The sequence below is a fragment of the Channa argus genome, chromosome 20 (assembly GCF_033026475.1).
Source record: "Channa argus isolate prfri chromosome 20, Channa argus male v1.0, whole genome shotgun sequence".
Classification (NCBI taxonomy): domain Eukaryota; kingdom Metazoa; phylum Chordata; class Actinopteri; order Anabantiformes; family Channidae; genus Channa; species Channa argus.
In genome coordinates this window covers 1,685,910-1,711,439 of record NC_090216.1, presented here as the reverse complement: position 1 = coordinate 1,711,439, position 25,530 = coordinate 1,685,910, and the positions used below count along the sequence as shown (strand labels likewise).

Here is a 25,530-nt window from a genome sequence, read left to right as displayed (position 1 = left end):
ACAGGAGACCACGAGACTGACAGATGTCCTAAAAAACGTCAAACCAGTGGAGTTTAGGCAGTTCTGCACTTCACTGCTGTACAATCACATTGGTGGAGTGGACTCTAATCTCCGCATCAACACAGGTGTTTCAGCTCAGAGACAAACTCTGCTGGAGCTGCTGGTTCATCTGGACTCAGTTCTTCTCAGTAGAAATCCTCTGCTGTCCCCTCTCCAGCAGATAGCATCCCAGCCTCAGAATGTAAGTAAGATGGTGAGACCCTTCTTATTCTGGGCTCTTCTTTGCATTATGTTTACTTCTATCTTTTAAAATGTTAACTGAGCACATATCATGATCACTGCCGAAAACGCTACCACACAACCTAATTCTATTAGAGATTTCAACTGTATCCATCTGTCTTCTTCAGCATACAGTATAGCGTGAGTTCCGTTGTCTGTGCAGTTGTAGATGTTTGAATCTCTACATGTTTATCTTGGAACAAGGTTATTGCAGCTTATTCTAAATCTTTTGATAGTGAAACATAATCTTCCTCAGATTTTTCTGAGTGAACCTACAAACTTTCACTGTCAAATTTGTAACATTATCATCATCAGGAATTTCTTTAATTTTAAAAAACATAACGTCCATGTTAGAAACCATGGAAACTGAGTTTAAAATGAAGTTCACCTGGCAGAAATTGTCTGGTCTCAGGCCCCAGATTTCAACCTCGACTTTTTTTCTCTCACAACTATTCTGACCTGTACACATTATATAGCTGGATTATAGTTTAAATGCTTATTGTTTTCAGTACTATCAAGTTGTTTCAATTTTTATGTGAGTGTCCGTCCAAATTTTTCTGTATAAAATAAAGTTCTAAAAATTTGGCACAAACATCTACTTGGATTCTAGGATGAACTGCTTAAATTGTTGATTTGGCACATTTCCTGAACTGAAAACCTTTAACCACTAATTGTACTTACATTTTCCTCTAAGAACTCTTTTCTGCCAACAATGCCGGATGATCACACAAGTGAAGCCAGACAGTGGTTGATAGAAAAAAAACTACAAATGTACAGTAAGTATTTTCACTATGAGGCTTTAAAATTATTTTCGTCGTCACCAATTCTTTGTGAATACTTCAACAGGATGTGATGTCTTTTTTTAAATAATTTTCAGCCTGTGCCAACGGACATCCATGCTTTGTTGGGGAGGTACGACCTTTTTTGCATGTTTTGTTTATGTCAAACATCCAGCATGGCCAAAAATATGAAATAAATATATGCGTCTGTATTGTCCCATAGTGTGGTAGACCGGTGATTAGGGCAAAATGTGCAGACTGTGGACTTCCAGTTGGTGGGGAAAACCATAATCCAGTCCAGGGGTTTAGTCCGCAAACAAACCAGAGGTACTAAACCATGTCTGTGACATTATTTTCAGTCAGTCAGTTGTGCTTTTAATTTGATTGGTGCTCATCTTCATGTCAGTGATCGCACTCGAACAGGCCACATACTGGGAGACGCTGATAGCAGGTCTGAAGCCCCAGAACGAGAGATGACATCTGCTCAGTCTGGCATCCTGAGGCTGCTTACGCACCTTACCATGCTCCAAGGCGCAATAAAGAATCAGATGGTGAGACCTTACACATTATTATTGTTATATCTTAATGATGGCAATATTTAATATTTAATAACACTCTTGTTGTTTTATGGTGTAGGGAGTTTGTGACATGATCCACCCGAGGCCACATGATGTTTTTAACTTCCTGTGGAAACACCTTGAAAAGGATATGAGTGTGTTGGGCCACACATTGAATCAGAACATGGACAACACAGCAGTAACTGTTCATTTGATCCTCAACACCAGCACAGATGTCGCTACAGGTAGTATTTAACTTTGTGGACAATTTTCTATACGCTGCTTTTTTTCTGTTCATGTAACAAATGTGGGACATTAAGTCTTCTGAATGTTGATAAAGGTTCCCGCAATGCAAGACCTGATCTGTCCTCGAGACAAGGACGGCAACAGTGGGAGAAGCTTGTCTGTGATTCTACCATCAACCCAGTGCTTCGCGTAAGAAAGAGCTGTGTATTTATTGCTTAAGAGAATGTAGTTGTGTTTTCTTTGCTCTTCTTATTTTATTTATTCAGATTTATTCTGTCTGATTTATTCTGTCTGCATCTTTTGTCAGCGTTTGAAGAAGAATCTGGCTGAAGCTCAGAACAAAATCAGCTCTGATGGTGGACTTGTTGGAAGCCCCCTTGTGAATCTTCTCTTTGGGGATCCTGGGAAGATGTTGTGCATCTCCTCCAACTGCCCGACCGATCGCTCCTCCTTCTGGACTCTCCCCGAGATGATGACAGTGGAGCGATTCCGTCAGTTGCTGGGCGAAGAACAGGAACGTGGCTCTTTCCCTCTTTTAAACATGTTCCTCAAGAAGGTACCTATTTTCATTTGGGGCAAGTTTTAAATTCTGATCTGGGGCAGGGTGAGGACTGATGGTGGAAATAGAGAATAATCAGACAGTTGTTTAAGTGACGGACTCATCCTCACAGGGAGGACACCAAATAAGAGTTCAGCTCAGAGAGAACATACTCACCTCCACCAGGGTTCAACAAATACTTCAGAATGTTTGAATAATAGTAAAAATGTGTGATGTTGCTTGGATGTAGTTTGAGATCCGTATTAAAATATACAGAGCAAATAGATCATTGCTTTTAATATTTGGGCTTTGTTTGGAGGATAAATTGTGCTTTATCTGTGTTTCAAGCAAGTCAGACTGTCTGAAATGGTCTCGCTTCATTTGAACATTTGTTTTTAAAGAGAAAAAGGTAATCGCACAGTGCTTGTGGTCTTTATGTGTTTTTGGTTCCAGATCCACTGTGTGAGACAGTTGCATCATCTGCCTGAGCTGGCTGCCTTACAGTCAGACCTGCTGAGGGTGTCTCCTCAGATGGTAGGCTCACTGCCTCAAACTATAGCACAGATGTTGCAGCAGATACCAGCAGGTATATCTACATACGTACATTTCACTTTCTAAAGCCATAAAGAACTATCCACTGTAAACATGAAAGTTTTCTCATGACATTTGTTAGGATACCAGAAGAAGATTCTGCAGAAGAGAGTGGAGAGATTCATCAAAGTGTGGAACTGCCTCAGAGCAGAGGTGGCAAACAACTGTGAGCATCTCCATCAACCTTTAGCTCCAACTCTTTAGAATTATAACAGTTTATTTGTTTCATCTGGGTTTAGGTTATAAACTGTGTTTGAGTGCATTTTGCAATAGAGAAAGTAAAGTTATGTTACACCGTGTTAACTGTGGCTATAGATTGAAAATAAAATGTGACTGATTCATTTGGTTCTCTTCTTGGTGAGCTATACAATACAAATACATTTAAAGGTAATTTAGAAGAGGATGCTTATGCCATTAAAATGTAATGTAAAATGATTATTTGTCTTTAAATTTGAAGGCATGTAAAATGAAAGTTGATAAACACAGAAGCACCTTGGTTCATGACAGTGAAATGTTTGGTCTGTACTGTTTCGTCAATTGTTTCGATTTGCATTTTTAACTATTCAAGGTCATTTTTAAGGTACTGTCGGATATTTAGCATTTGAAACAGTAAAGATGGTTTATTAATGCACTTATTATTTAATGAATATACAGTTCTGACTGTGAATACAACATTTTGTGTCTGAATCTCAAAAGAATAATTAGGGATTCAAATCATAATTAGAAATTTCTGATTGAATTTAGACAGAAAACAAAGTGTTATGTCAGAAATGCTCACTTCACTTCCTGACTTCACTTACTTTCTCCTGTTGCCTGTTTGTGTGTGTGTGTGTGTGTGTGTACAGCAGCAGACTTGGGTGTGGATGTGAAACCGTGTGAGAAGGAGCTGACAACAGAGAGCTCTGGGGAGTTTCTCACACTGTGCCGACATGGGCCCGGATCGTGTCTCCAAACTCTGGTGGAGTTCTTGTCGGAGACTCACAACGGCCTTGTGAGAGAGGCCAGGAGTGTGAGCCACCAGGAGGACAGGTCAGTACACCAGCCCTGGAGTCAACTGCAAATGGCTGCTGGGACGAGTTGATTTTCAGACTGTAGTCTGCTGTCTGAAAACACATTAACTAAAAGATGTCCAAACACCAGCCTTAGGCAAAATTACCAACTAAACAAAATCATCCACTTGAAAGTAACGATTCTAATTAATTATATTTTAAATATGTGTATGGCATAAGCGCTGACTTGTGATGAATTTTCTCTGAGCATGTATTTGTATTGTGTTATTTCTCCAGTGATTACAGTGTTCCTTTAGAAAGAATATCGGAAACTCAGCTGACCCTGTGCCACCCTGAAAGAGAACTGCTACCTTTGGTTTTAGCCCACTGCCACTACACCTTGAAGAAAGGTGGTGAGACGGACAGCAGCTACGATCTGCGAAGGATCCAAACGGAGCTAGCCCGCCGGTTCCTGGCTGGAAAACCACTCATCCAAGCGGTAAAATTCAAAACTAATTGCACAACTGCAAGCAGGTATCAGGTAATGGCAAACACTCTGCTAACCACAACTCTGCTAATCAGGACACCTCTAGGTACCTGAATAGACACCTGCAGGATTTCTCGGTGGTTCTTTCTGAGGTCAGAGGAAAGATTTGTCAGGTAAGGGCTTTAAGGTTCCTATAAACTTTAGTATGTTCCAGTACCTGGAGCTGACTAATGTCAGCCAAATAATGTTGAAAGTAGTCTTCCCTTTAGGATTTTGCGAGGCCTTTTTTGTTGGAGGTCAAATTCCATCCTCCACCCTCCTCTTCTTGGCCTGCTGACAGTTTCTCTGTCTGTACCATAGGAGCCGCTGAAGGGTTCGGTGTGCACTGCCATGAGAACTGTGCTGCGCTCATACACAGATGTTTGTGATGCTGTGATTGCGGTGGAGACTGGCCTTCGCTTTCTTGGAAAGACGGGTGGGGATCCACAGGCTCAGCTCCTCTCCTACCTCACTGATTCTCTGCAGATGGGCCCACAGATTTCCAGCACTGTAGCCAAGGTAGAAACTTCCAGACCCACAGCTATTTCCATTGCCACATTGCTATGCAAAAAATGTGATTGGGTTGATGTCATTTTGTGATCAGTGCTCTGTTGCAGCAGCCCTTTTCTTGTTGGAGTTCTTTGTATGAAATTCCCACTAATGAAGTACTGAATACAACAAAATAACCTGAACAATTGAGGTTGTGTATTTGGAAGTAAATACAGTTTATTAGTTTATTATACACTCTGATCTTGTCTTGAGACTTGAGGAGCCAAAATAGACATTTGCATGTTTTAATCCATTTACTCCAAACCACTTTACATAAAGCATCTTTGGGTGTTTTGACACTCTTTGGTTTTCAATGATTCCCATAACATTTTTAAATCTCTCAGCAGACTCTTTATATTTGCACAAATGACATAACCCTTTAAAAGGAACATTTTAAATAGCACTTTGTTTATGGCGAAGGGAAATGTTGGTGTTGCAGCAGCTATTTCATCAAACACAAAAACACAAACAACTGTGAGGTGGACCATAAGAGCAGTGCAGTTTACACGCTAAAATATATCATTTAAGAGCTAAATAAACCAAAGATGTTCATATTTGAATTGTCCCTTACTGCACTGAAGACTGACTTAATCTGCATTAAATGCATTGCAGTGTTTGGGATGTTCCGTGGGTCACACAGTGGACATTTCAGGATTCTGCCATACATAAATAAGTGATTATAAGTGATTGTATTAAATAATACACTGTCAAATCCATATAAAACTGGTGACCCAATCTTCAACAATGGTTGGCTAAAGTGTAAAATGCACGTGACCTACATTTCGGGAGGTAATTCTTACACCCCCCCACAAAAACACACTGGTATTTCCTTTAAAAAGATTAAACTTGTCTGTTTCATTTTCATTTTAGAGTCTTGGAGAGAGCAAACTGGAACATAGCATATTCACCTGGCAGCTCCTGACTTGTTGGAAATCTGAGCTTATGCTGAGCAGGAAGCAAGTAAGTATCAATAAAATCATTCCATTCCAGGAATTTACTGGATGTGGCAGAAAAAAGGTATTAGAACAGAATAACCACATTTTCAGTCACAACAGTGTATAAGTAAGTTGCCTTACAAACTTAAATCCTTGAGAGAAACTCCACTCATGGCCACCACATCATTTAAAGTCATTACTTTCACTTGTGACCCCCGCTGGATACCAGGGACTGACCCCTAACACCACAGAGATAAATTTTCTGGGCTGTAATCTGTTTAAAGTGTGCCATCTGACAAATCAGGTGCCCCGAGCTTGACCCCAATAAAAACTGAGTTTAAGGAATTTAGTCTTCCCTGCAGTTTCTAATATGAACCACATTGCTAGTGGGGGTAAAATTTGAACTGTAACCAGGTTTAAGAGACCTGAATCCAGGCGTATACTGAACATATAAATAAAAAATATATCTTTCGGAATACAGCTAATTCATTGTCACATTTCAGGACCCGTTTCAGAAACTCCCCGCAGAGTTCCAGCAGAAGATGTCTGAGCAGGACAAGAAAGGGCTGAAGGGTTTCCTTGCTAATACACATACTGACACTTTCTCTTTGGAGCTGCATGAAATTCTGCTACTGAAGACGAGCAATGCTGTGGCTGATGAGGGCTACCAGCCACACTGGGAGTAAGTGGTGAAACATACAACTCAATAACAATTTGTAAGTTTGTTTTTTGTAGAAGCTAGTGCAGCAAATGGTAAAACAATCCAAAAACCTTATAGGTATTTACTCCTCAGTTCACCTCAGGGGTGTGTTCAGAAACGGGAATTTCTTTGAGCTTATGAGTGTAGGAAGTGTGTCTATTGTCAGTTTAAGGAATACCTCCCTAGTCTAAAGGAATCCATTGATTCCAGGCGGCTGTAATCACAGTTAAGTGTGGAGGTCTCCTCCGGGGTTGTCCTCTGGGATTTAGAGCCTTTTGACTTCCAGGACCAGAGTGTGACCCCTCCAGGCAGCCATCTGTCAGGGGAATGAAGCTTAAGTTGTATTCTCTCCGCCACAGGTCATTTCTGTTGAAGTGACAGCTGGGCAGGGAAGTGAAAAGGAATGCTTGTGCTGACAACAATGGATGCAGTGCTAACAGTTGTTTTCTCTGTCTTCCCTGACTCCCTACTTTGTCCAGCATCACGTCCACCTTAGAGGTCCATTTGGAGCAGAAAGGGCTTCCACCCCTACTGGGCCTTGAGGCTTTACCAACGGAGATCACTCTGGGACAAGGAGCTGACGTGTGGAGGGCAGCTGTAGAGTTTAAAAGAAGATAGATTATTTCAACAGAGATTTCATTTCAGGCTTTTTTTTTTTACTTTTAAAGACTTTTTCCTGCAATTACTGTTTTATAGGACAAAATCGAATTAAGATTTACTGTAAATAATTAATTATTACAATTATGTAGTATGAATTACAAGGGCGGCAGTGGATCCGTTGTTAGAGTGTCAGAGGTTCGCTCTTCCCAACCACATGTTGAAGTGTCCATGGGCAAGACACTGAATCCCCATCCCCAACCCCAGCCATGCAATGCCTGTCCCAAGCCAGGTAGAAATTGGGCAGGGTTGCGTCAGGAAGGGCATCTGGCATAAAACTGTATCAACATGCGGACAAAATGATCCACTGTAGCAACCCTGAAGTCACAGGATAAATCGAAAGGACAAAAAAAAAAAAATGTAGGATGAATTGGCACCTGGCTCAGGTGCCCAGGGATTAAAAATACACACCCCAAATTACAACAGAAAGAAAACCAGAGGTGCAAAAAACCTTAAAAGACAAATATAAATAAAGATAATAAAAATTAATTAAAGTGTTGTAGCCACAAACATTTGAGTATTGAATGGAGTACTCTTTTCCTATGTTGCCTATTTTGTATTTTTCTTTGATCTGTGATTCCATGTGATAGGATACTTTCTGATTAATTGTGCCTTTTTGTGAATGTTTTGTAAATGTTCAAAACTTGAGATTTCTTAATTGCCAGGTTCAAATGACAGAGATTCTTTAATTCATCTTATTTTAATCTATTAATGTGATGTCAGGGAGCAATTAATAAATCCACTATGAAATAACTTGTTTCCTGTATCTAACTTGGAAAAATGTCACTTTGGAATTACGCCTTCTTTTGCAAGGTCAACCAAACCACAAGTTTATGTTTGCTGGATTGGAATCTGTACAGTAGACAGACAGCCCCGCCCAGCCAATCAGATGTACGGATGAAGTGACGGAGTTCTATTTCCACCAATCACAGATGTGAAGAGGCGTATAACCTCCATTTGTTGTTACCACAGAGATGGAACAGTTTACTTGGTTCCCCGTATTTGTCCACCGAAGTCAACGGAATACTTTCAGTGGTTGTCAGAGGACTGTTTGGGGGAAATAAAACGAAGCTGTGAACGCGTATTAGAGCAATGGTGGCATCGGGATTGTGAAGTAAGTAGTGCAGGTTAACTTGTTTTTTCGACAACTAGTTTTTGCAAAGCTTAAATGGGATGGTCGCGAGAGACGTTAGCTAAAAATCCGTGCTCTGACAGCACTTCGTTTGAAATACAGTACAGATTGTTTTTCTCTAAGAACAACTTATATTAGCACTTCAGTGTAGTTCACTGCTAGTTAAGTTTACTCTTTGAACAGAGGCAGTGATTTTAGCAAACCCGTGCAGCGTTAACGCTTTCTTGCGGTAATGATGTTACGTTGCAAATCGTCCCGATTTGCATCCGTTGGGAAAACCGTCTCCCAGCGTTCATTCAGCGGTAGTATCTGTGTAACGACCGTGTTAGCTCACGGTAACGGCAGCGGGACCAACATCTTGCAAGCAGGTAATTTTATAAATCCTTAAGTAACTTTTGACGACGACAGCTGTGTATCCTATCGATAACTTACCTGTCAGGCTTCTCGTGATGGAGATATGAGAAGGTTGGCTAACAGAGCTAACTAGCACCTGCCACAGTGTAAATAGCCTTATGTCATTATGTTTGGTTTATGTTTAGCACAGTCCGAGTCCATATTCCCGAGCACCGCTGCATTTTATAAGGTTATACTAGCTAACTAGATAATATGTTTACTGTTAAAGCACAGAACAATAGTCAGCACTAAGCAACTGCTATTTGGTCATTTGTGCTTTAGTTTTATCTCGTTCTCCATTTGTAGCAAAAACACTGAGTGGTTTTGTTGTTTGTTGCCCTGGGAGACAACACAGTCCGGGTAAAGTGGCTGTTATTTCCCCTGTTGTTGTGGTCATTTACGCTAAACCCTCTGGGATTGAGCCTATGTGTCCTATTGTGTCTCGTAGACAAGCTGGTGTTACTCTTTTCTAGGTTTTCAAAAGATGCACACAACACGGGGCCCCTCATCCATCCCTACAGCTGTCTCTGGAGACGCTTTGGACCTCAGCTTGTCAGGCTCCCAGCTTTCTATGTCCAAAAGACCCAGCAGTGCATCGCCAGGGAAGTACTTCTCTCGGTCCGTGTCGGTTTCTGTGGCTAGTGACAGCAAAGCCAAACGTAACACCCTGGTAGGTAACGTCCACAGTGTGCTTTTGTAGCAATGTATTCAAGACATGGGGATGGGAAAACCAGCAGAATTCTCCATGCTAACAAATGTGTAATCACTTTTAAATCCACAGAGCGATGCCAGCTTTGGTGGATCCCGCTCAATCAAGAACCTGAGGCGATCCAACAGCACCACTCAAGTTAATCAGCAGGGCAACATCAGTTTAAGGTACAAACGCACATGCTTGTTACAAATGTACTGTATTTGTTTATAACACATATATAAGTAGATAACTGTTATTTCTCTAGGCAGACGTTATTCTCCATTCTTCCAAGATTAGATTACTAATTCCTTATCATTGACATTGACACACTAAACTTAATATAGTACAGTATGTGCTGATACAAGAACTCTGCACAGCCTCAGGCAAAACGTTAACTTAGATCATCAAAAGACCTTAGTCGCAACATATTGTACATGCTGCTGAAATACGAAGCCCATGTTTTTGGAAGTGACAGAAAAGAATGTGTGCATGCATGACTGTGGGTCAGGCAGTTCTGAAGCTGTGCTTGCTTTATTCTTATTTCAGCTGGGTGGTTTAGAGTCTTTGTTCTTTAAGCCAGAGTTCTTCTCTTCAGCTAGCAACAGCTGGTAGCCTTGAAGCTTCTGCAGTTTGGACAATTGAATTGTGGTGCGCCAGCCCCTGCATGATAATAAGTTGGAGGGAAGCTGGGTGACTGTAACCACGCTCCCAGCATGCAGGGACATGCATTGTCCTAGGTCGGGGGGGTGGGCTGGGACCTCAGGGTCAGGTTACCCCCTCTACCACGAGCAAGTGAAAGGAAAAGTGTGTGCACACACGCTGTTTCCATTGTCCAGCAGCTGCCGCCCCCCCCCCCCGTCCCCTCTTGGCCTCTGAGGATACAGAGCAGTGGGGCTTTAAATTTGAAGACCTTCTCAAGACCCCCTCCTAGTTTTTGTGTCTTTCAGGGCTGTCATTGGGTCACCTACTACCCCTCTTTGTCTCCACTGCTTCTTTCCCTTCATGCATCACTCTCTTGTAAGGCAAAGAGTAGAGGAATGCCCTGCCTGAATAGTGTTGTCAGATTGCTTTTCATTTAGCCAGCTGGCTTCACCCCCCTGCCCCTTAAAGACCCCCACGCTATACACTTTTGCAGGCCAAAACCCAGCACGGTCAGGCTGCAGCAGAGACATCAGTGCAGAGCAGGAAGTTGCCTTAAATCTGTGCCACATGATGGAGGTGCTGGTGTGTAAGGCTATTTGAAGGATGACTGACAAGCTATCGAGATCAACATATGCATGCAAGTATTTACATGGAATCCACACTTGAATTCCCAATACCAGAATGTCAGCTGCTGCATACTGAATTCCACTGCTAGGGGGGATGAAGAGATGAAGATGAGCCTCAGTTCTGCAGCTGTCAGGACAACATGTAATCGGTAAAGCTGCCACTAGAAGCCAAGACGTGAGGCCCCTGCTTTGTGTGAAATTTTGTTCTGCAAAATTTGGGCTAAAAGTGCTTTCCCCATTCAGTAGAACAAATTTAAAAATATTTGTTTGGGCCTACAGCTACCAACCTTTTCAAGAGTCACATAAATCCCGAATTACACGTTTTTTTTAATCTAGTGGTATCTATGCATGGAAATAGCTTAGATTTTATCTTTCCAGCTATTCAGATAATATAGTTGAATTGAATAACATTGAATGAATGATGTGGTTTCTATGGCCACTAATAAATATTTGGTTTGAGTATAATGCAGCATTGGCCAGTGTTTGTAACCTGTTGCCGACGTGTGTTCTTCTCTAGTCAGGACCAGAACGAGGACTACCTGGCCCTGTTTGACAGCAGCTCAGATGGGCGCAAGAAACTGGCCAGCATCAGCAAAACACCAACAGACAGAACAACTTGGAACATCTTGGTATTTGTTTAAAAGGACTTATGTCAACTGTGTATCTCTATCAAAAAGAGAATAAAGACCATTTTCTTGAAAGCTAAAATTGTGGTCTGCAAATAACCATAATTTCTTTACCAATTAACATGCATGAAATAGGATCATATCATCTCTACAACTTGTCATTAAATAGTAAAGGGGTCTGTAATGTATGATTTTCTTTGGTTGTTAAGTGAAAAGCAACAACTCCTCACCTTGGAGGAGCTGAAACCAGAAAATGTTTTGTGTTTTACTCACTAAAATATCTAAATAGCTATTCAAATTAACAAAGTAGTTCCTAAATAATTAGTCAATTTATCAACTTCAAGAGGAAACCATTTTAAAGGGGGTCAAATTGTGCAGTGGATGAGCATATCAGGTCGTGTAACAACAGTGCGTTTCCTTTTTTTAAGGATGATCAACCCAGAGCTTTTGCCCAGCACTCAAGCTCCCACAGCACTGGGAGCATGGAATCTCCCACCAGCCTGAAGAAAAGAGAGTCTGGTATCGCTCTGGCTGCCACATTCACTGCCAACAACAGGTGGGCAGCATCTCTGACACATCTACAGGGAATAAGTTGACCTAGAGCTTGGACAAACCAAACAACCGTCTGGTGACTGCATGCTCTGCTGCATTCAGGATTCCTACCTGTGCTCATGTTTCATAGCTGTTGATCATGGCAGCTGATACTGCCTTTAGGAATTCAACCCACACACTGAAAACTTTTCTTTTATAAAATCTGTGGGCTGAGTTTGTATTATGGTAAGAATGTGTGTCAGTATGTCCAGTATCAGTTACTGTGATGCCTGGGGGGGGGGGGGGGGGGGGTGAAGTGAAAAAAGGGTGGCATTGGTATTCTCAGTACTTCACGTAAATGCCAGCACAATTTTGTCAGAACTTTCTGCTGGAAAAGTTCATTTTGTTTTTTGCTTTTCCCCTAGGAGCAACAAGGGAGGTGTAGGGAACTCTGTCACCACCATCTTACACAACAACTATTCTGAGAAACCACTCACTCCTAAGAGCTCCAACCAGAAACCGTCCTTTAAGTATGTCCCAAAGTGAGAATAATGGCCTGCCTCAGATGATTATGGAGATTTTGTTAACAAGATTTTTCTTCTTTTAGTAACATCCTTAAGGCCACAGCAAATGATGAGGTGTCACTGGAGAACGGTTCCCTCACAAAGTCCCAGAAGAATTTCTCTTCACCCACCTCCACCTCCAACAACAATGCTTCAGCGTCGGCCCAGCCCAGCAGCCCTGTCCTGCCTCGAAGGAGGGAGGTCACTGAGGAGGAGGCAGAAAGGTTAGAGACACTGAACTGTTTCAAAGGGATTATTCCACAGTGTTTGTTGTTAACTGTTACTTAGAGCAGTTCTGTCCATTTAAAGGTTTATTCAGCAGGTCAACCAGGCAGCAGTCATCATCCAGCGCTGGTACAGACGCCATGCCAAGAGACAACACACAAGCCAGGCAGCACTCAAACGTATCCTTGCCACTAAAAGAAAGGTATCTATCTGCCCCTGGGTTGCCTCATCTTTTATTCACCGTGGTCTTACCTTTTTTCTCACTCTTTCTTTTATTGGTGCATTAACACTCTCTCTTCCTCTTCTAGGAGTGGGAGGAGAGAACAGGGGAGGAAAGTCGCCTGGACCAGAAACATAAGAAGGATGAAGACAGGAAACAAATTCGTGAAGAGAAAGCTCGTCTGGCCCGCCTTGCTGCCATCCAGGTGCCCATCTATAATTATGCTACATCTGTTTCAGTATTGCAATTCTAAAAAGTTGGAGCACATTTTGTCCCCTCCTGCTTTGGATACACCTTTGAAATCATGAAAAGCATCCACAAAGGGACTTGGACTATGTTGATTTTATTGTGCCATGTCTCCCTCTGATGGTGTCAAACAGGAACTGCAGCAGAAACGCACCCAGCGAGCAGCAGAGGTGCTATATGGAGCTGAGGTGGAGGTGGAAAATTTGAGGCAGACTGATATTGCTGGAAACCCGAAGCCACCCAGGGCTTCCCTGATAAACAAAAGTCCAGCCTCTCCGAGCAACAAAAGCCTGATGTCACCCATAGATAACAAGGCTAAAAACACAGGTCTTTGAAAATCCACTTTGTGATCTTGTAAATTAATGTAACATTGCCACATAAATTAACTGTTTGGTTTTGTGTTTCCAAAGATTCCAATTTGAATCTTGTGGGTGACATAGGTGAGCAGAGCTTCAGAGCCATTTCCCCAGCATTGTCCAACCACAGAGGCTCTCAGTGTTCCCAGGTAAATAACTCTTATGGCCACAGCTTTCTCTTCCCTCAACACAACATGACTTTCTTTCTCTCCTTTTTATCTTCTTACATCATTTTAAAAGCCCTGCATTTCATTTCTCTTGTAGGAGCAGGAGGACAGGGCAGAGGAAGCTATTTTTCTGGAGCAGCAGCATCAAGAGAATGACAGAAAATCAATCCGCAAAGAAAAAACCCGTCTAGCCCGCCTCGCTGGGACCCAGGTGAACACATATGATTTGTAATATACCTTTGTTTAGGGTCAAAGCCATGTACACACCCAGTCAGATTACACAGAGCGTGGTTTACAGCTCTATTCCTCTGGTGATTTGGTACAGAAGCTGCACCAGAAGAGGCCCGAACAAGTTACAGAGGTGGAGAGCCTGAGAAAGACTGGTGTGAATGGACGCAAGAAGCCACCCAAGATTTCCCCGATCAACAGAACTCCTGCCTCACCAAGCAACAACAGCCCAATGTCACCCACAGATGTGAAAGCTAAAAACACAGGTCTGTGGGGCTCTAAAGCATGACATTATAGAGTGCAGTTGGAGTTAGTGCAGAAAGAGAACAGTTTTGCACTTCTGGTTCCCATGTCCGAAAGTCTATAGGTCTTTTGAATGAGTTTGGTTAAATGCCTGAAATAAGGTCTGTGTTTAACACAACGCCATGAGATTTTCATGTTATATTCTATGACATAATTGACCTCACACATGCTTTTTTTTAAAGAATTTGCGTGTCTTTGCATTACATCCAAATTAATTTAAAACACTACGATCAGTGGATAAGAGCAGTTTGTGTGTACAGACACCAACAGCCCAGACACACATGCGTCAACAAGATGTGAGATGTCAGGTAATTGTAGAAAGCTGTTGTTGGTCATTTAAAAAGGTGATCTTGAGAAATTAGTGACTATTGGTCATTTTAAAATCAACTTACAAGCAAGAATCTGCTTCTTCCCTGACGGCCATCAGTAAGGTCGTCACCATGTGCTACAGTCACCAAAATAAGGTCTATTTCATCTTGATTTGAGAGCTGAACAAAACGTTTTAATTCAAACTCACACAAATTACTTAATTTTATAGGATTTGAGTAGGTTGGGAATAATAAACATCACACCAAACAGACACTTATCTTCCCACTAATCAGTCTTTACGTTTTTATTTGATTTGTACTCACCATCAAGACTTTTTGTAGAGGAGGTTTGTGCACTAAATGAAATTAGTTTGAAGTTGGTTTTATCTTAATAATAGCTTTTAATTGATTGTATTTAAGCTTCAAATGTCATAAAAGCAGCGTTTATTAGTGAAGATTATCACGCTGAACAAAACTATCAAAAAAATATCAGAGTCTTGTGTCTGTCACAGAGCCTATGTTCTGCAATATTTCAAATATTTGTGGAAAAATTAGTTGAGTACTGTTAAGGAAACGGGGTGATGCTAAGTCACGTGTTAGCCTAAAAAACAGACGTCATCTCTAAAAGTAGCCTTTGTGACATGACATGACAATATGCATGTATGATAGCTTTACTGGTTATATTTCCACAGACTCCAATTTGAATGTTGTGGCTGATGTCAGTGAGCTGAGCTTCAGGGTTGTTTCCCCAACTTTGTCGAATCACAAAGGTTCCCAGTGTTCCCAGGTAAATACCTGAAAATGCCACCGTAATTAAAACGAATTAAAACGAATACTCCACCTACCACCTTCCTTTTATATCCTAGTATAAACATGTTTGTTATGCCTCTGCTCCAGGAGATCCTGCAGAGGTCGGTGAGTGTGGAGGACCAGCGACAGGGTGCTTTATCCAGCAGGGCTCAGTCTAAGACCACCCTCAACGAGCTGCTGGACACCCTGAAATTGTTAGAGGAGGAGCCGGAAAGGCTGTCAGAGCCAAAGTGCTACAGCAAAGAGAAATACGCTTGGATAGATGAAGTGAGACCTGAATTATTAATGTCGTAGTTGCTTACTGCTCATCTTCATCTGCTTGTCCAGAAAGACATCATATTTATATAATTATGCCTTTGACTGAGACATGCTTCTCCACTCTGTCTTAAAGGATGGGGACACAAACTCTCTGACCACCGACAACCTTGAGCGTCATGGCCAACTGAGCCACCATCCTGCGCTGCCAGATGGGTGTGCCCTGCTCTCTGAGGCCAAGCTGCAGAGCATCATGAGCTTCCTGGATGAGATGGAGAAGTCTGAACAGGAGAGACCTCGCTCAGTCACCTCAGGATCACACAGAGAGGTCAGTGTCTACGGTTTGACTTTGTGTTTATGGCTGAAGCAGGTTTTCGACATAGACTCTCTTGACCAGCCTTGTGTCACTGACCAGTTTTAATGCGGAAAGTCTTAATATGGGGGTAATAATTGTTCATTTTCCCTACTAAGAAGTTGTGATCATTTAGAAAGTAAAGTTAAATGTGAATTTGTCTGATGTCAGATCATGTTTATCCTGTTATTTGTGAATGTCTTAGTAAAAAACATGCAGGCAAAATTTATGCTAAATGAGTTTTCTGTTACTAAGGCTGTGTTATCTGAGGAGGAGCTGGCAGGTGTCGAGCAGGCGTCAGCCACTGCTGCTGAAGTTACAGGGTCCATGATGAGAATCAAACTGGAGCTGGAGGAGAAGAAACGCATGGTCAACATGCTGCAGGCCGCACTGGTAGGGACACGCACACACGTTCCAGAACATTTCAACGTGGAAAGAAGTGTAGTAGCTGCTGTTGATGATACACAGAGCTTAGGAAGGTCTGTCTCCTTCGTCTCCTTTCTTTCAGACCCAGCAGAGGGAGCTGACGGTCAGACACGTGAAAGAGACTGAGAAGGAGCTGAAACGTAATTTCCAGCTCCAGAGGGAGCAGTACGAAGCCACCATTCAGAGACACCTCACTTTCATTGATCAGGTAGGTTCACAAATACTGTGTAACCCAGGCTGCAACCTGCTTCCAAAACAAATACATTCAGTTTTTCCCCTTTCTTCCCTGTATAATATCCTGTTCTCATTCTTCAGCTGATAAATGATAAAAAGGCCCTGAGTGAGCGCTGTGAAGGGGTGGTGGGAGAGCTGAAGCAGGTGGACCAGAAGTACACTAAAAAGATTGCACAAATGCAGGAGCAGCATGAAATGGTGAGACTTTCCCATCAGCACAAAGGCAAAAATTAAAAAATATAACATTTCTATAAATTCTTAATAATCTATCAGCAATCTATCCTCCGAGTTGGCACTGCAAATAATCTCCGCTTCTATTCTTCTGCTTTGCCTGTTGTGACTGTGACTTGCTTTCTTGCAGTGCTGCTTTTAACTCTCTTTTTTCTTTTTTGTTCTACTTCTTCTTCTTCTTCTTCTTCTGTCCTTGTCTGTGGACGTCTTCTCCCTGGCTTTAGGTGTGGCAAATTTTGGGTCCCTTGTGTGAGGTAACTTTTTTCCTCCTCTAACCCGTTCATCCTTGGCACGATCATCTCTCATCTCTCTCATTCCTTTTTTCATTTGATTGTCCCACATAACATCTCTTGGACAGTCTGTCTGCATGTGAGTTTCATTAGTCTTTTCTCATTTATCTCAAACTCTATATTACTTTTCATTTTTCGGTGCACATAACAGTCCCTCCAGGGTTTCTTGACTTTTTTTTCTTAATTGAGTTTTTTTGGTTTCTCGGCCCACAAATTCTATAATATCCCAGATATTTGTTATTCCTTTTCTTGTTGTAAGTGACCTAACATTGCCCACTGTGTGCAGGCTTTACTTTTAGAAGGCAGCATCACGTATTGTATTAGCTAGCTCTCTTCAGCAGTGGTGCTGCACCAAACATATAAGGCATTCAGGGACAATACAGAGGAAAAAGTCAAATTTGTAGCAGCCTTGTTGTGATTGGACAAAATGGCAAGGTTGCACAGAATCACAGGGATTGGTTTAATTTATGCTCGTTGTTAAATTTTGCAATCATAAATGATAAATTCCTGTTGGGACTGAAAGGTTGTTTGTTTTAACTCTCATCTTCCTCTTATTGCACGTGGACTGATTTTCATTTAAATATTTGATCTATTAAAATGCATTCAAAGTTTTACACACTCTGGAGATTGTTTTTGTCTGCCAGAAAGAAATATCAAATATGATTGTGCCTGTAATCACAGACAAACACTGTGCTGTTTGAACATCAGCAGCCTCCCTCACTTTTGTGCCAGTTCACTGTGACATCTACCAACTCATCCTCCCTCCACAGGAGATCAAGAAGTTAAAAGACCTAATGAGCGCCACAGAGAAAATCAGACGGGAGAAGTGGATTGATGAGAAAACCAAGAAGATCAAAGAGATCACAGTCAAAGGTAAAGCAGACAAAGCCTCATCTTGGAGCAGAAATCTGGCAGTAAAGCACCTTAACCAGTTTTGTTGAGGGTCATAAACATGCAAAGGATGTGTATTAGCTGTATTTTCTGTCTGTTCTCATTATGCACATTATAATTTACCACTTAGCTGTCTGTTGTGCGGGTGCATCTTATAGTATCAGTTGTGTGGCATAAGCTCTGGCACCATTCATTTACCTTTTAACTGTGGAGACAAATGCCTTAAAAGCTGATTTCTTCATCAAACATTTACACAGAAAGATTTCACTAATTCGTTTATGAAATCAATAACAAGCTTCCAGCGGTTTTCCAGTGCCCTTACAAAACCGTCCAGCTAGTAAACTAAATGAAACTGTTGGTTTGTGTATTTTCTGGCTTGTTAAAAACATGAACAAAGAGACACAGTTCAGTTTCCAGGTTTTCTAGCAGTGGTGAGCTGTTTCCTTGAAAGGTCACAGACAGTTGTCATCCAGTGCTGATGAGATCTCTGTACAGTCACAGCAATCAAGAACCCAGAATTTCTTTGTATTTCTTTACTGAGTCACTGCTGAGGCAGATTCCCTGTTTTCACAAATAGTAAGACATTTCAGCATTTCAGTAAGTTGACTTATAAAAAGTCCACAGTCATTATTTAATAACCATCCCGATTTTTGGTAGGTTAAATACAGTGAGCCACAATTGCTGCCAATGCTATATTTCACATGCACCGTTTTTTGTTCTTCCACCTTGTCCTCTTCCCTCAGGTCTAGAGCCAGAGATCCAGAAACTGATATCTAAACACAAACAGGAGCTGAAGAAGCTGCGGACACTGCATGAGGCTGAGCTGCTGCAGGCCGATGACCGGGCGGCTCAGCGTTATGTCCGCCAGTGTGAGGAGCTCCGCCAGCAGCTGGAGAAGGAGAAGGAGGAGCAGTGTCAGAGAGAGAGGGAGCTAGCCAAACAGAGGTAGGCATGTCATACTGACATCCTCTTCTGTTTTATGTTGGTTTAATTCTTCATACAAGATTCTTTGATAACTGTATTTTGATGGGCACTTCATGCAATGTGCAAAAAAGAAGAACTGAATTATTAAAGAAAGTAGATGGCAGCTTATAATAGGCTTTAAAAAAAAAACTTCACAACATCCAACTGCACAGTCTTCTCTACACACTACTTTGTGTACCTTAATGCATTGGAACTTGAGAGAGAGAGATGGCCTTTATTCAACATGCTCTTAATGACTATTTTTGGAAGCACTGTAATCATGCGGCCTGCACTGAAAAGCAAAAGACGAAGAAAGGTGCAGAGTGAGAGACAGAGGCTGCTTATTGCAGGAACACACTGTTTGCATTAATGACTGTGGCAGATGGAAGGCAAAAAGTTGTTAATCAGTCACTTATACGCGCTGTGCCAGTATCTAATAGTTATTATCTCTGTTAACTTACGTTTTTGTGTGTGTCAGATATGAAAAGCAACTTCAGGAGGAGGAGCTGTCCCTGCAGCAGCAGAGGAGGCGTCTCTACAAGGAGGTGGCTGATGAGAAAGAGAGGCTGGCCCAGCTAGCTGCAAGGTGAGGTCAAAGGTCGTCAGCTTTTCACTCTCAGCAGGAAAATATCGGAATATACTGTGCAAAGGGTTTTAATACTGTCATCTGTATAATTAAAGGGCTGTCCAGTCCAGTGTTGGGTAATTTTTCAGTCTGATTTAAAAATGCTAACCCACTGATTAGGAACAGGCTTGAAGAATAATTGCACTGCAGCGACTTGCAAGTAAGAAACTGCTCCCAGCAAAATGAAAGAAAATGTTATTGTAGTTATTCTAATTAACTAACATTTGTGCAAGGGTTTGTGCTGCAGGGAATATATAAACAACTTATTTCAGCTGCTCAGCTGTTAAACGAGTGACCTTTAGAAGGCTGATGTAAGGCTCTATGAAATGCCATTTAAAGTAGGCAGAGGCAGACTAACCTATAATCTGCCATTGTTCTCAATGTTGCATTTATACCCTGATTATATATTATTTCATATTATTCCTTGCAAACTTTCATCCTAAACCAATGATGTGTTCCTGTCTGCAAAGTGATCAGTAAGAGAAGAGTGACTGGGTCACCTGTCTTTATTTGGGCCTTGTAGGATCTATTTTCAGTTACAGCCTAAAAGCTTGGGTGCCTCAACAGTAGTTTTACAGATGATGCATATCGACATTATCGTTGCTCTGCTCTGATCTTTGTGCCTTCACTGCAGGCAGAGGACTGAGCTGGAGGATCTGCGCCGGCAGCTGGAGGAGAACAACTCTCTAGCAGGACGAGCTCTCAGAGAGGAGCTGGACAAGACCAGAGAAGAAATGGAGAGGAGACACCAGGTGATGAGGCAGAATAAAATCAGCATCATTCACTTTAGACTTTAACTTAGTCTTCAAAGCAGCTGTCTGACAAATTTGTCAAGTATCTATATCTGCTTTTTGTTTTTTTTTTTTATTGTGGGTGTAGAATGAGATTAAGGCATTACAAGAACGTCTAGACATAGAAAGGCAGACGTGGGAGGAAAACTACAAGAAAAAAGAGGTTTGTTAACATAACATAACACTCAAGATGTATGTGGCTGTGTGTGCAGGCAGGGCGGGCGACATGCATGTCATGTGTGTGTTTGTTTTTCTCTAGGAGGCGTGGCTCCTGAGCCGCGAGCGTGAGCTCAAAGACGAGCTGCGACGAGAGCGCGACAAAGAGATCGAGCTCGCCATCTGGACACTGGAGGAGGAGACCAGCAAGGACAAAGAGGAGTGCGAAAGAGCAGCTGACAACAGGTGTGTGCTTTCCCTGTAGTTCTCGTGTTGACCCCTTAACACCAATGAAGAGAATGCGACACCCACTGTGCACATACACTGTAGACTTCTGCAGCTGCAAATGTTTGTGGGCCCGCAAATAAAGCAGTGTTTTTTGTTTTATCCTCTAAAAAGAATGTTGGACATTCTTCTTTCCTGGTTGGACAATAATTCTTGTTTGAGAACAGTGACTTTACCAAATAATACAAAAGTCTAGATCCACACTAACACTTAATACACACTGTCCTCAGGGTGAAGCGTGTGAGAGAGAAATACGAGGCTGAGTTCAAAGAGCTGGAGCGCTCTGAGAGGGCAGCGGTGGAGAAACAACAAGAGCTGAGGAAGCAGCAGATGGAGGCGGAAGGAGAGCTGATCAGACTACAGGCTATGCTCAAACAAAAAGAACAGGAGAATGAGGAGATCACACAGGTGAGAGGCAAGTGGCAAGTAGTGAAAAGAAGTGGTGCCATAAATCTTGTCCACTCAATTTGTATGACTTGTCTCCTCAGTCAAGAGACAAACTGGCGGAGGAGCGACGTAGCCTGGCGGAGGTTATAAGGCAGGAGTTTGCAGATCGGCTGGTGATGACGGAGGAGGAAAATCGCAGACTGAAAGTGGAGGTGTCAGAAATCCGAGCCAGGCTGCGGCTGGAGGTGGAGAGGATCACCAGGGAGAAGGAGGAGGAGCTGGCTGAAGTCCATCAACGGTAAGGGAACAAGATTATCCATTTAAAAATGAACATGGTTCTGTTTCAGCTTTCCATCCACACACACAACATACTCAGACATATAAACCTTGATACCACATTGGCAGCTGGAATGTACATCAATGTCGCCGCCATATTGAACCAAGCTAGGCTGCTTTTTGTAAAGGAATACAACTCAGGTTTGTTTATGATAAAAAGCATCATAATGTTTCCATTTGTCAACTGATGTCAGTGAATTAATTATATCCATCCATGAGATTTTTATGAAGTAATGCATTCTGCCAATAGGGCACATTATGTCGAAGCTATGCTGAGATCTTTTGGATTCCTTATGAAAATTAATACTTTCCACCATGTAAGTAGTTTACTTCATGTATGAAAGTGTTTGCAACTATCAAGATTCTTAGCAACTATAGACAAAACATTTTTGTACTAATATTAGATCGACACATCTTTAACAATTTATTTCAATTGATTGATAAATGGAAACGTCACCAAGTCAGAACCATCGGTGCCATGTGTTTACTCCTGTTGACAAGCATTAAAATTGATTCAAATCAAATATTCGCCAACTAACAAGTTAGCTAGCTAGTTAAGAATCATGTTATCAAACCATCAGCTAGTGAGGGATCTTTTTTTTTTTTTTTTTTTAACATACTTTTTGTTTTATTTCTGTGATTTGCCAGAGTGAAGTCGGCCATCTTGAAGAAGGAAGAAACCGTCAATAATCTTCGGAAGCAGCACGAGGTGAGACAGGGTCTTTCTGTCAGAGCACGATAAATAATGCAGAGCTGTGGAAAAATGATTGACAGCATGTGTACATCTTTCTCTCTCCACTGATAGGCTGCTGTGAAGAGGGCAGACCATCTGGAGGCTCTGTGGGAGCAGCAGAGGAAGCAGCTGCTGCAAAAGTGAAAGACAGGAAGTCCTGGTTATACGTGACTCCCCCCTCAAAGCCATTGTGTCACTCAAGCCCCAGCCTGATGTTTTTTCTCCTTTGCATGTTGTTGCTGCAAGTATGAACCTGTGGAACTTCAGAAGGTTAAATGAGTGACTGAACATTGTCCTACCTCATTTGAAAAAAAAAAAATATAATGGGGAAATGCACTGGGCCCTGCTGTAGTCCCCCCACCCTATCCAATTCCAATTCCAATTTTCTTCCTTCTCAGGAGGATGAAAAAGATTAGAGGCTTTCGGCTACCCTCCCATTTTTATTCCTACGTGGCTGGGTGGGGGCACATCTGATGGTTTAGGATTCAAACCTGCGGGCTTCTGTATCCCAACCCAATGATCTAGCACTGAACCACCAGGCCCCCTGGCAAGAGGAGGATCTCTAAAGTTGTCTTTACTGACTGACCCCCTCCTCCCTCCCTTCCTCCTGCTGCAGACAGTGGGACCAGGAATGCCTCCATGTCCCCCACAGACCAGTTCCAGATGTTTCTGTAACCAGCTCAGGCGTGTGCTGTGGTGTAATCTGGGAAGAGGGTGGGGGTTGCTTGTTCTGGAGGACTCAGCTCTGTCAGCATCCAAGTTACAGTATGAGCTTCTGCACGAGTCATGCTCTGCCCCCTTTCATGTGTTGAATCATGTGTTCTGTCCCAGTGCCCCCTCGAGGAGAGGTAATTACAGGATGTGTAACCTCTCCCTCTCTCTGCCCTGTGACCAGCTTTGAACTGTTTGTTTTATGTGTCTTAAACCAAAGTTTGTGTCTAACAAAGAGGTTAGAAGTAATCCATTAACACTGGTTACAGACTGAAAGTAGAGCGTCTGTAGAAACAGGATGTTTTTTTAGCTCAAAGAAAAAAGATGTAAACAGAAAATGAAAGTATGATGTTTGTCTGAGGTCAAAGGCAAATTAATCGGAAGCTTCAGAATGCAAGGGAATAGGGAAAAGAGAGGACGAGAGTAGAAGGGAGAAAGAATGAAGACAGAAAGTGTGTGTAGGATTAGGAAAGCCGAGCTGGGACAGAGCAGGGTGGTAGGAGGGCTGAGGGGGCACGAGGCATGTGACCAGAGGTATGTTAAAAGCCGTGTCCTGGTTGCGCACAGCTTGATTTAGAAGCTGCACTGTGACAAAAACGCTCCACGCTCAGCAGAGAAAAGAGCCCCCCGCCCCCACCCCCACACACACACACGTAAACTACGGATGTTGAGTGTAATTCTCTCAGAAATGTTTTGCTTAATTTTTTTCAAAGTCTTCACTCTTCCCAATTCATCTGTAGAGACACAGACAGTCTTTGTGGATAAGATTTCAGAAACAATGGTCCATAGCTCTGTGTGTGTGTGTGTGTGTGTGTGTGTGTGTGTGTGTGTGTGTGTGTGTGTGTGTGTGTGTGTGTGTGTGTGTGTGTGTGTGTGTGTGTGTGTGTGTGTGTGTGTGTGTGTGTGTGTGTGTGTGTGTGGGGATGGATTGGCTGTAACTAGACTTTGGGCTGCAGAGAGAAACTCTAAACCTTGGAAGTGAGGCCTGTTATTTAGGAGCAACATGTTGTGAAAAAGCTTAGAAATATATTTATTCTCTATTTTTCTTTATTTATTTTCTAATGAAGCACATACTCATACACAACCTTGTACTTATGCTGTTAGTGCTTCACACAAAGGTCAGAGAGTTGAAGTAATAGTGAAGAACACTCAACAGTTACTTGGCAGTGCTGTAACTGTCCTAAATAAAACATTTTCAGATGGTGTAAACACAGTATTTTAGGCTTTTGTGACATTAGAGACGAGTTCATATGAAGTGTAAAGTAGCGTAGAGATTCATCTAGGGTTTGTGTAGAATAACCTTGTTAATTATCACACAAAATATTACACTTAATTCCAACCGTGTGTAAAACAAATCCTAAATTGGAGTCTTTTATATGTACAGAAGTGGGTGATGTGTGTCACCACTGAGATTCATTGTGAGTCACTCTGAGCCCCCCCCCCCCCCCCATCCAGAGGCACCACAGTGTGCTGCCTCTCACCGCACGGCCGCTGTTGGCACAGCAGATGAGGGCTGCTGCTGGCCTGGGAGCCGAGAGGGCGGCGATGTGAGTCTGAATGCCTCGCGCATGCCCATCCACAAGTGCCAATAAGCCTCGCCATTGTGTGGGTGTGTGCCACCATTAACCCCATTTTGACCTGAGACGACCCTCCCGATGTCAAACACACAATCACAGTTGCACAGTGACTCTCCCTTCATATCTGTAACTTTGTATACAAACCCCTCCAGCTGTCATTGTTTTGTTTTACACGTGTAACCCCCCCCCCCCCCAAAAAAAAAACACGTAGCTCTTGAATGCATCGTTTTTTATTTTCTGATTTTAAAGTTTTTACCGTTTATCAATGGTGATGGTGTGAAAGAAACTGTGAAGAAGACGGTGACTGATCTGTCAGTAAACTGAGAATAAAAGACAAAGACTGTATGGAAGATGCACAGTGTTCCTCATTTCTGTTCTTTTGTAGGAATAACAGACAGATGTTTGTTTGTCTCTGTCCCCCACCCTCTCATCATCCCTCGCTCTCCCAGACCACAACTCACGAGCTGGAGAAGCAAAAGTGTTTTGTGGAATTCAAATTGTGAGTCAGATCAGTTGTCGGTTAGAAAATGAGTGTTTATGTGCGTCATATAATTCTTGATATATCTGTAAACCTCCACTTTAAAGTGTTTATTGTAAATTGCAGCTCTCTAATTGCAGCGTCTATTCTTTCTGCCTCTTTGCTTCATGGAGACGAGTTACAAAACTCCTCCAGGATGTTTCAGCCTATACGTCTGGAATAATGTCCAGAGCTGACCCACTTCTTCTCCACCCCCATGCACCCGCCACTCGCCACCTAATTCTTTTTTTTTTTTTTTTTCATCTCTGCTCTCCAGCTAGCTGACTTCCTCCAGAGCAGCAAAGCAGCCAGCGGTGCGTATAGAAAAGTGTCTCTGCTTTCACTGTATTTCCTTTC

The 25,530-nt window shown here is 42.3% G+C and overlaps 2 protein-coding genes across 7 annotated transcripts in view; both read left to right on the top strand.

Moving 5' to 3' along the window:
• The window catches only part of rnf213b (ring finger protein 213b), a 33,958-nt gene extending 25,859 nt beyond the window's left edge, over positions 1-8,099 (top strand). For 3 of the 4 annotated variants that reach the window (XM_067487539.1, XM_067487540.1, XM_067487538.1), the window contains exons 49-65: positions 5-241; positions 974-1,055; positions 1,157-1,191; positions 1,282-1,385; positions 1,465-1,609; positions 1,695-1,860; positions 1,956-2,050; positions 2,169-2,417; positions 2,853-2,985; positions 3,073-3,156; positions 3,836-4,019; positions 4,277-4,478; positions 4,562-4,639; positions 4,827-5,024; positions 5,925-6,014; positions 6,493-6,671; positions 7,169-8,099. In XM_067487539.1, coding sequence (XP_067343640.1) covers positions 5-241; positions 974-1,055; positions 1,157-1,191; positions 1,282-1,385; positions 1,465-1,609; positions 1,695-1,860; positions 1,956-2,050; positions 2,169-2,417; positions 2,853-2,985; positions 3,073-3,156; positions 3,836-4,019; positions 4,277-4,478; positions 4,562-4,639; positions 4,827-5,024; positions 5,925-6,014; positions 6,493-6,671; positions 7,169-7,307 — 2,400 coding nt within the window. In that variant the 3' untranslated portion in view covers positions 7,308-8,099. The remainder of the gene's footprint in view (positions 1-4; positions 242-973; positions 1,056-1,156; positions 1,192-1,281; positions 1,386-1,464; positions 1,610-1,694; positions 1,861-1,955; positions 2,051-2,168; positions 2,418-2,852; positions 2,986-3,072; positions 3,157-3,835; positions 4,020-4,276; positions 4,479-4,561; positions 4,640-4,826; positions 5,025-5,924; positions 6,015-6,492; positions 6,672-7,168) is intronic. The other variant, XM_067487541.1, reaches the window with a different exon arrangement.
• Positions 8,100-8,300: 201 nt separating this feature from the next.
• Positions 8,301-25,006, top strand: cep131 (centrosomal protein 131). 3 transcript variants are annotated; one of them, XM_067487546.1, is made up of 30 exons: positions 8,301-8,460; positions 9,345-9,541; positions 9,653-9,747; positions 11,348-11,459; positions 11,885-12,012; positions 12,413-12,517; positions 12,595-12,774; positions 12,860-12,977; positions 13,084-13,200; positions 13,376-13,568; positions 13,652-13,746; positions 13,862-13,975; positions 14,090-14,258; positions 15,296-15,390; positions 15,501-15,680; positions 15,805-15,996; positions 16,276-16,413; positions 16,529-16,654; positions 16,762-16,878; positions 17,136-17,165; positions 17,972-18,074; positions 18,836-19,037; positions 19,534-19,641; positions 20,315-20,432; positions 20,560-20,634; positions 20,731-20,873; positions 21,143-21,320; positions 21,401-21,597; positions 22,284-22,344; positions 22,441-25,006. In XM_067487546.1, the coding sequence occupies exons 2-30, from the start codon at positions 9,356-9,358 to the stop codon at positions 22,510-22,512; spliced, it is 3,747 nt and encodes a 1,248-aa protein (XP_067343647.1). In that variant the 5' UTR covers positions 8,301-8,460; positions 9,345-9,355; the 3' UTR covers positions 22,513-25,006. The 3 variants fall into 3 exon arrangements, with proteins under 3 accessions (XP_067343647.1, XP_067343644.1, XP_067343646.1); XM_067487543.1 differs by lacking the exon at positions 8,301-8,460 and adding an exon at positions 8,508-8,846; XM_067487545.1 differs by lacking the exons at positions 8,301-8,460; positions 17,136-17,165 and adding an exon at positions 8,508-8,846.
• The last annotated feature ends 524 nt before the right edge of the window (positions 25,007-25,530 follow it).